This window comes from Centrocercus urophasianus, unplaced genomic scaffold (assembly GCF_019232065.1).
Source record: "Centrocercus urophasianus isolate 14NV4802_14NV808 unplaced genomic scaffold, USGS_Curo_1.0 seq_2, whole genome shotgun sequence".
Classification (NCBI taxonomy): Eukaryota; Metazoa; Chordata; class Aves; order Galliformes; family Phasianidae; genus Centrocercus; species Centrocercus urophasianus.
Window position 1 is genome coordinate 12,973,517 of NW_024884755.1, and position 7,922 is coordinate 12,981,438.

Below are 7,922 nucleotides of genomic sequence, written 5' to 3' on the forward strand. Positions count from 1 at the left end.
CGGCGTCTGATTGGGTGCTTCGAAAGGCGGGAGGCGGTTGGCGCGGCGCGTTGCCGGGTTTGTGTTACGGTGGCAGCGGTGGCACCGCCAGAGGTGCGGCGGTGAGTGAGGCTCTGTGCTGTGAACGCGGGGATGTGGGCGAGATGACTTTTTGTGTGTGGGACGAGGGCTGCGGGGTGTTAGGTTGGCCTTATTTCTTGAGGAACGCTCGGCGCTGTTGCTCTCAGCCCCTCGGTCGGTCACGGTCTCGGCTGCCTTCAGGAGCTGGGGCGGGGGCTGTTACTGCAGGAAGCACTGTACAGTGCTGTCAGTGGTGGAACCTCCGCTAATGCCACGCTAGGGAATGATGCCGCGTTCTGCCGGCTGTCCCTGGGGCGGCTTTCAGCACTTTTCTACGACGTAGGGAGCAGTTCACAGAATCACAGCATGGCCAGGGTTGGAAGGGGCCTCAAGGATCACGCATCTCCAACTCCCTGCCACGTGCAGGGACACCAACCTCCACATTTAATACTAGGCCAGGGCTAGATGGGCTGCCTAGTGCCCATTCCAATCTGGCCTTGAACACCTCCAGCTGGCCTATGTGCTGGTCTGACTTCTTTGACATCTCAACTTTCCAGGTGTCCTCACTATGGATGAGGTCATTGTCGAGTATATCCGAAGGACTGTGCTAAAAATCCCTCGTGATGAAATCATGGCAGTGCTGCAGAAGTGGGGCTTTCTCTCAGAGGCACAGCTACAAACCATCAACTTCCGTCAGACCAAAGAGAGCATCTCTTACAGCGTCGCCCAGCTCTGCGAGGTAATCCTTTCCTCAGGACCTGCCTCTTGGTGACCTGCGTGTTGGACTTCAGTGCCTAGTGATTGAAGCTGCCTGTCCTGGGATCTCTCATTTGCTGAATGGTGTGTGAGTGCTCAGGCACTGGAGCAGCCTCAGCAGTGGGCATAGTGCCAAGCTGTCAGAGTTCAAGAAGCATCTGGACATTGCTCTTGGACATATGGTCTAATTTTTAGGTGGTCTTGTGTGGAGCCAGGAGTTGGACTCGATGATCCTTATGGGTCCTCTTCCAGCTTGGGATATGCAATGATTGTGTTCTGTGTGTGATAGAGCCTCACGATGCACTGTCGTTTTTCCTTCCAGGAAAGTTCTGCAAACATAAAGCAAGCAGCCCTCCTAGACATCATCTGTAAGTAAAAATGAATGAAAATAACATCTAAGTGTTTTGTTTTGTTTTGTTTTTCTGAGTAACTTGGTAACTCCTTTAATTATCTAGCAGGCACCATGGTGATGCAGGGATGCACTTAATGTACAAAGATGACATTAATCCTATTGGATCTGACTAATTCTTTCTTTTTCCAAAACCTCTTCATCAACATGAGCTTGTTTGTTTCTTTAGAATTCTAAATAGCTGTCAACTTCTGTAAGTCACATCCAGAGTACAGTAATAAATGTAGAGAGAGATGTTCATCTCCAGTACACACTGAGACCTGACATCTTGCTGCAGTGAGAAGTGCCATAGGGAAAAGCTGCCTGCAAATACTCCAGGTGGAAATTTAGCTCTGATATTAATTCACAACATGATTATTACACCTCTCTGCTTGAATTTAGACTGACAGTTGTTTTAGCTAAAGTGTTTCTTTAAACACTGAACCTCAGAGATATTGTTATGAAGATCTTTTGTAATTTAATTAAGCAAATATATCTTCTAATAAAAACCATTTTGCTTTTAGGTTTGCTGAATAAATTATATCACATTGTCAGAAGTAATCTCCTTTAAACAACTTGGTTATAAAAGTAGTGTAAAATGATTTTTTAATTACCTTTTGATAACATTCAATTGTTACTGAGCAATTCCTGTTTTCCCTAGACAACCACATCTATCCAAACAAAAGAGCGTGGAGTGTCTACCATATGAACAAAACAGGTAAAGTTCCTTTCCTTGCTGCAGTCTCTCTAGTATAACTCTCAGCAATTTACTGAGTGTGGATTAATCTTTAATTAGTTTTTTGAGTACTTCAGATTAACTCTTCTGGCAATTATTATAAACTAATAATTTCTAATCGCCTTTTCTATATAAATATATGCATAGCAATAATGAGACTCAAATTTAATATCCAATTTTCCTAAAAATGCTATGCAGTGTCAGCTTTTTTCTTCTTAGTATTGTTTCAGTGAAACTAAAGGCATCGCTGAACCAGTTCTTGGGGATTGAATTCAATAAATTCTTCATTTTCTTGTTTAACAGGGGAAGAAACAGACTTCTTTGACTTCAGAGATTTCAAAAAAAAATTTAGAAGACAAATTCAGTCAGCTTTGATAAATGTAAGAATGTCTGGATGTGTTGGGTTTGGGTGTCAATAGATTTTCCATACATTTGGCAAGATGTTTTTTCCTTACAATCTGCATCAAAACCAAAACAGATTTAACTTGGGAATGGTAAGAACTGTGTGAAAAATAGAAAAAAATAAAAATTGAAGTTTGTGCCCTTCGGAAGGGTAAAATGAAAGTCATATTAGAGCCCAGAACCTTCATTTTGTGAGGTTTTCATTTTCCTGTGGAAATTTGATTGATAATCCTTACCACACTAGTGGGATTTGGTACTTATGCAAGCAGTATTGCATTTGTGAACAGAGGCTTATGGCATTAATTTTTCCGGACGTGTGAATGTGTGTTTAAAGCAAAGCTTTTCTTTTTCTATTCAGGTCACCATCAGTTTTAGGGAATATGAGGATAATGCAATCTGGATTAGAATTGCCTGGGGAACACCTTATACAAAACCAAACCAGTACAAAACCAGTTATGTTGTGTACCACTCCCAGACTCCTTATGTCTTCATCTCTGCCTCCACCCTTAGGAGCAACTTACCTCTGCTGTGTCAGGTAGAAAACTAAACTGCGTGGACCGTGACTCCACCACAGTCTTTTGGGTTTTTAATTCTCTTAGCTTTGAAGAGGAGATGTAAAGATGAGTCTCTTATAATGCAGTTTTCTAATTTAGCTTAGATTTTTTTGGTTGCTTATTTGGTTGCTTATTTTTTATTTAAAATTAAAAAGCCGGGGGTGCAAAACCCAATCTTTGTGACCTTCAGAATGTCACATCACAAATAAATTCATTTTATTAGGATTTTTGATCTCAAATTATTCTAATTCCTCACGCAAATGTTAGGCAATATCAACTAAATTGTTTCAACTAAATAGAAGTTGAAGAACTTTAAAACACTGTTAACTATTTCTCTGCAAAGAGTGGTCAGGCACTGGACTGGGCTGCCCAGGAGGTGGTGGAGTCACTGACCCTGGAGGTGTTCAGGGAACGTTTGGATGTTGTGATGAGGGACATGGTTTAGTGTTCATGTTGCAGACTGTGGGCGATACCATGAAAACCCTGCTAGTTAAATAGCAGTTGCTTCTTGTGAAACAAAACATCTCAAAGTCTAGAAATACTACATGTTTTTCTATTGTACCCATGGTGATTATTAACACTCATACTAAAACAGTTTCAATTTGTATTTCAAGGCAATGATTGTTGCTTCCAATTACCATGACATCCGTGAAATGGAGCTTCGAAGTCACTGTTTAAACTCCCTTAAAGATATTGTGTTTAAGAGGTACAGCCAGGTGAGCCACTTCACAAGTACATCTGAAGATGAGTCTTGCTTCTATTTCAGGCCTAGTTCTCACCCCCTAGCAATAGGAAATTCACCTCTTTTAGAGATTATCAAGTTACAGTGGTATGGAACCACTGAGTTGGATAGATTTGCTTAAGGTAACGTTACAGTAGTGATGTAATTACTGGATATGCCACCTAGTGTCTACTATTATTCCTGGAAGTTTAAACTCAGTCTATGCAGCTCTCCAATTCGCTCCTGGGACTTCTTTGCACTGTTTCGTAGAGTAATATTTGGGGAGGTATTAGAATGGATACTTAACTGTTCATCCACAGGCTGTATCATAGGATGGGGAGTGTTTTCTCAGAATAAAGCTGGGTTTTGTAGTCTAGGAGTTATCAAAAGTGTGACCACTCACTTTCAGAACACAAAGTGAAAAGAAATATAGAAAACTGTTTTCAGCTAAAGCCTCTAAAAGCAGAACTGTTTTTTTCCTTTTTATTTTTTCCTCATTTAGAACTTCCAAACCAACTATCCACTACAGGAAAGGAATGTACTCACAGAAAATGGTACGTGTATTTTTAAATTAAATACAAGTGTGAATGTCCTTACTTGGAAGATTTGTGCTTAAAAATGTGTATCTGTATATTTCTGCATTGTGAAATGAGATTCATAATAAGAAATGCATGTGTTATATTGACATATTATCCACCCATGGATAATATTGATGTCACTAGGAGATATGAGCACTTCCTCATGATGTTCAGTGCACTTGTGAAACGAAAAATAAGTAACGATCAGTGTCTCCTATCATACTAGCTTGTTTTCTCTCTTGGTAAGAACTGAAAATATATGTCATGCACCCATTTAACTTATCAAACACAGATAGTGATGAAACTTTAAAATTATTATTTCCAAATTTTTGGGGGGCATTCATCTGATCAACAAATGCAATATTTGTACTCGCTGAGAGTTGTCTTTTTTTTTTCCCTCTTTTTTTTTTCTCCCTACCCTGCAGTGGATTTAAGGATAAATGATGAAAACAGAAGCGAGAAAGAAAGAATACACAGACTGAATCAGGAATGTTTTGGTGATGGTCCCCAACCCAAACTTGACTTTGCACAATATAAGGTAGTGAAAGCAACAAATTTTGTTTTGTTTTTCTATAATTTTAATAGAGCTACAGCTACATAAACTTGAAAATAAGAAGATGGTATTGTTTCAAACTTTAGAGAGGACGTTTTAAATGTCAGACTCGTTTTAAGAAGCCTGTTTGCATTGAGATCTGGTCAGATACCAGATCTTATTTCAGTTCTTTGCCCTTATGAGCTCAGCGCATGGACTTAGTTTTGTAACAAAGCTAGGCATAAAACAGCATTGCTTTGAGGCATAAGAAATTAGGATTGCTTGAAGTACATGATTATGTCACATATAGCACAAGATTTTAATGATACACCATTATTTTTTTTCTAATGAGCAGATGTGTTGGGAATTCTGTGAGATAGCAATGATCTCCTGTGTAATTGACCTGGCTGCCTCTTCCACCAGAGAACTCTTTACCACATGGTGGCACCCTCTGATTTTATTAACGAACGATTCCTCCAACTAGAATCATGCTAATGTTAAGGAATAAAAAAGTTATTCTTCTCCTACCTTATAGTTTGCCTGTTCAGACCTAACTGATCATTTCAGAGATAACAGTAGACCCATAAACATATATTGTGCTGGCACTTGTAAAATACATTTTTATTACCAGATTGGCTACAGTGACTTTAGTACAACACTCAGTTTGAAGAAGGAACTCAAGTTAAGTCATGCTTGTTTGAAAATATTCTAGCATTCAGAACAATAGCCAGTTCCATTTTCAACTGTTATCAGTTAGAACATTTTTAGCTTGAACGTAAGTTAGTCATTGGGAGATTATCTTAAGTGAAATAATATCCATATGTGTGTATGCATATGTGTATGTGTAAATGTCCATATATGCCAGTGTAGAGGGAGAAGCTGCAGTTCTGGGTCTAGGCTGTAATTCTGAAATGAAGTATCTAAATTCAAAGATTTCAGCCATTGTAGCTGAAATTTCTCCACTCCCAATGTTAGAAAATGTGTTTTTAAAATTCACCATATACTTACAAGTTGAGCTTTCCAGAATAATTTTCAGGTGGATGTCTACTTAGAGAGAAGTAAAGCTGAGGACAACAACTGGCTTTGAAGATTAAATGCAGCTACTACAACCAAACTGAAACATTACAACTGTAACTGTTCTCATTGTTCTACAGGCTATTTGGCATATGGCTGCACAGTTCTTCTAGGGTGTATCATGTCAGAGAAAATGCAGTTTCTTTTGCAACCTAATGATTCTATGGTTATAAATATTAATGTGAATAATAAATACATAAAATGCATGCATTGTTCATAATGCTTGATAATTTTATCTTAACAGCTTGAGACAATGTTTAAAAGTAATCCTAAATGGGATGTTTTGGAGAAAAAAGAGCCATTCCGATGTTTGGTCAAGTTTTCTAGTCCACATCTTTTAGAATCACTGAAATCCTTGGCACCAGCAGGTAAGTAGTGCAACTCTGTAAAAGAGAGGAAAAATCCACAGTTAAACATTTTAATCATTTTACATTCTGCTTGTAGATTGCATAGAAGAACCTGCACAGTTGGGAAATATATAGAAATAAATAGAATGAAATTGTTACCTCTAAAATTTAATGTGTAAATATATACCTGTTTATTTTCAATAGTAGGTATTCAAACTCTGTTTTCAATTTTGTGACAGTTGTGAAATGTGAATACTGCCTGAGTTAAGCTGTAATTACCTGTTTGTCTCTACAGGTTTGGCTGATGCACCACTTTCACCACTACTTACATGCATTCCACAAAAAGCTAGAAATTACTTTAAAATTAGAGAGAAGAAGTCTTTACATCCAGGAAGCTTTGTAAGCCCTTAATTTAAATAGAAATGTTTTTATATCAAAATGTGTGATTCATTTATTACTGCTATTAATCCAATCACCTTTAAAACAGATTTTAAAAACAGCCTTATTCTCTGATAAACCCTTTTTTATTTCTGGCTTCGGGTTAGCCCTCGTAAACTAACAGGACACTGTTAGTGAATTTTAAACAGAAATCATGATTATTTAAAGTTTAAATGTGATGACCACTTTTATCTGTATTTGCTGTTAGATGCTAAAGCCTGGTGCAGACAGGTGAGACGTGTTCTGTTCAGTTTACTGTCATAACTGTAGGTGTCCTTATTTCAGCTGCAGGACAGCAGTGAAACACAACACATGCCCATTCTGAGCGCGTGAATAGCTCCATTCAAATAGGTGGAACTACCACTCTGCTTCAGGTCGGGTGTGTTTTTGTCTTTGTAGATGCAGATTACATTTAAAGACTGTTGCAGAGTGTAGGGGAGAAGAGACTCTGAGAGGCATCTGTAAGAAACTTCCATGCAGCATTACCGGCTATTCAGCTCCAGAGTTCTCACTCACCAATTGTGACAGCCAATAATAAATATTTTAAACTTTTAAAATTCTATCTCCTGATATCAGTATCCTATAAAATACCAGCTCACAGGAACACAGTGACGCTGGCAATGGTTTTCTTTGGAGGTAGTCTATGTTTTAGAATGTCTGTTTCATTCAACATGTGGTCTCTGCAGTCTTTGTACATTATTGTTTCTTGAGCTTAGGGACACAAAGATTGCAGAAGCAAGATATCAGCATCCACTCGTGCAAACAGCGGCTTTGCAGTGCTGTTCTCTAGGGTTGGTAAATAGCAATTGGTAATTATGTAAATATTTCTATGTAACTGGCTGTATTATTATTTTAAGAGATTAATTTGCACTGAAGTGTCAAACAAATGCTTGTTTCTTAATTCTGCTACCTGGACGCATACTGTGTGTGTGCCTTCTGTATGATATGTTGGTAGGCAGTCCTTTGAAAAAGCTTCATGACAAAGTATAACTGTTTGGAGAGGTTGTATGGGAATTAATTTTGTTTTCAAACTGTAAATAAATGTGTAAATTAAGACCTCTTATAGAAGTTTGTTTGGCCTTCTTTTCTGAAGCGTGACTTAATGTATAGATTTATTTTTTCCAGCATCTCTATCTACCTTCATAAGAAGTTCATAAGAAGTTACTTGAGGACTGGCAGGGGAAATTCTTAACAGAGAGGGTGGTGAGGTGCTGGAACAGCTGCCCAGAGAGGTTGTGGATGCCCCGTCCCTGGAGGTGTGCAGGCCAGGCTGGATGGGGCCCTGGGCAGCCTGGTCCGGTATTAAATGGGAAGGTTGGTGGTCCTGCATGTGGCA

At 38.8% G+C, this 7,922-nt stretch overlaps 1 protein-coding gene across 2 annotated transcripts; it reads left to right on the forward strand.

Annotated features, from left to right (window-relative positions):
• Positions 1-47: 47 nt before the first annotated feature.
• CENPN (centromere protein N) lies at positions 48-7,614 on the forward strand. 2 transcript variants are annotated; one of them, XM_042821526.1, is made up of 11 exons: positions 48-101; positions 618-799; positions 1,139-1,184; positions 1,866-1,922; positions 2,244-2,320; positions 2,701-2,877; positions 3,511-3,612; positions 4,120-4,171; positions 4,621-4,733; positions 6,046-6,169; positions 6,444-7,614. In XM_042821526.1, exons 2-11 carry the CDS (start codon positions 629-631, stop codon positions 6,557-6,559), a joined length of 1,035 nt encoding a protein of 344 aa, XP_042677460.1. In that variant the 5' UTR covers positions 48-101; positions 618-628; the 3' UTR covers positions 6,560-7,614. The 2 variants fall into 2 exon arrangements, with proteins under 2 accessions (XP_042677460.1, XP_042677461.1); XM_042821527.1 differs by having other exon boundaries at positions 80-93.
• The last annotated feature ends 308 nt before the right edge of the window (positions 7,615-7,922 follow it).

Bases quoted from the DNA above. Each gene is read 5' to 3' on its own strand.
- CENPN (XM_042821526.1), top strand. From the start codon at position 629: ATGGATGAGGTCATTGTCGAGTATATCCGAAGGACTGTGCTAAAAATC. The intron at 800-1,138 runs GTAATCCTTTCC...TTTTCCTTCCAG, and splicing joins GCGTCGCCCAGCTCTGCGAG to GAAAGTTCTGCAAACATAAA. The intron at 4,734-6,045 runs GTAGTGAAAGCA...TTATCTTAACAG, and splicing joins TTGACTTTGCACAATATAAG to CTTGAGACAATGTTTAAAAG.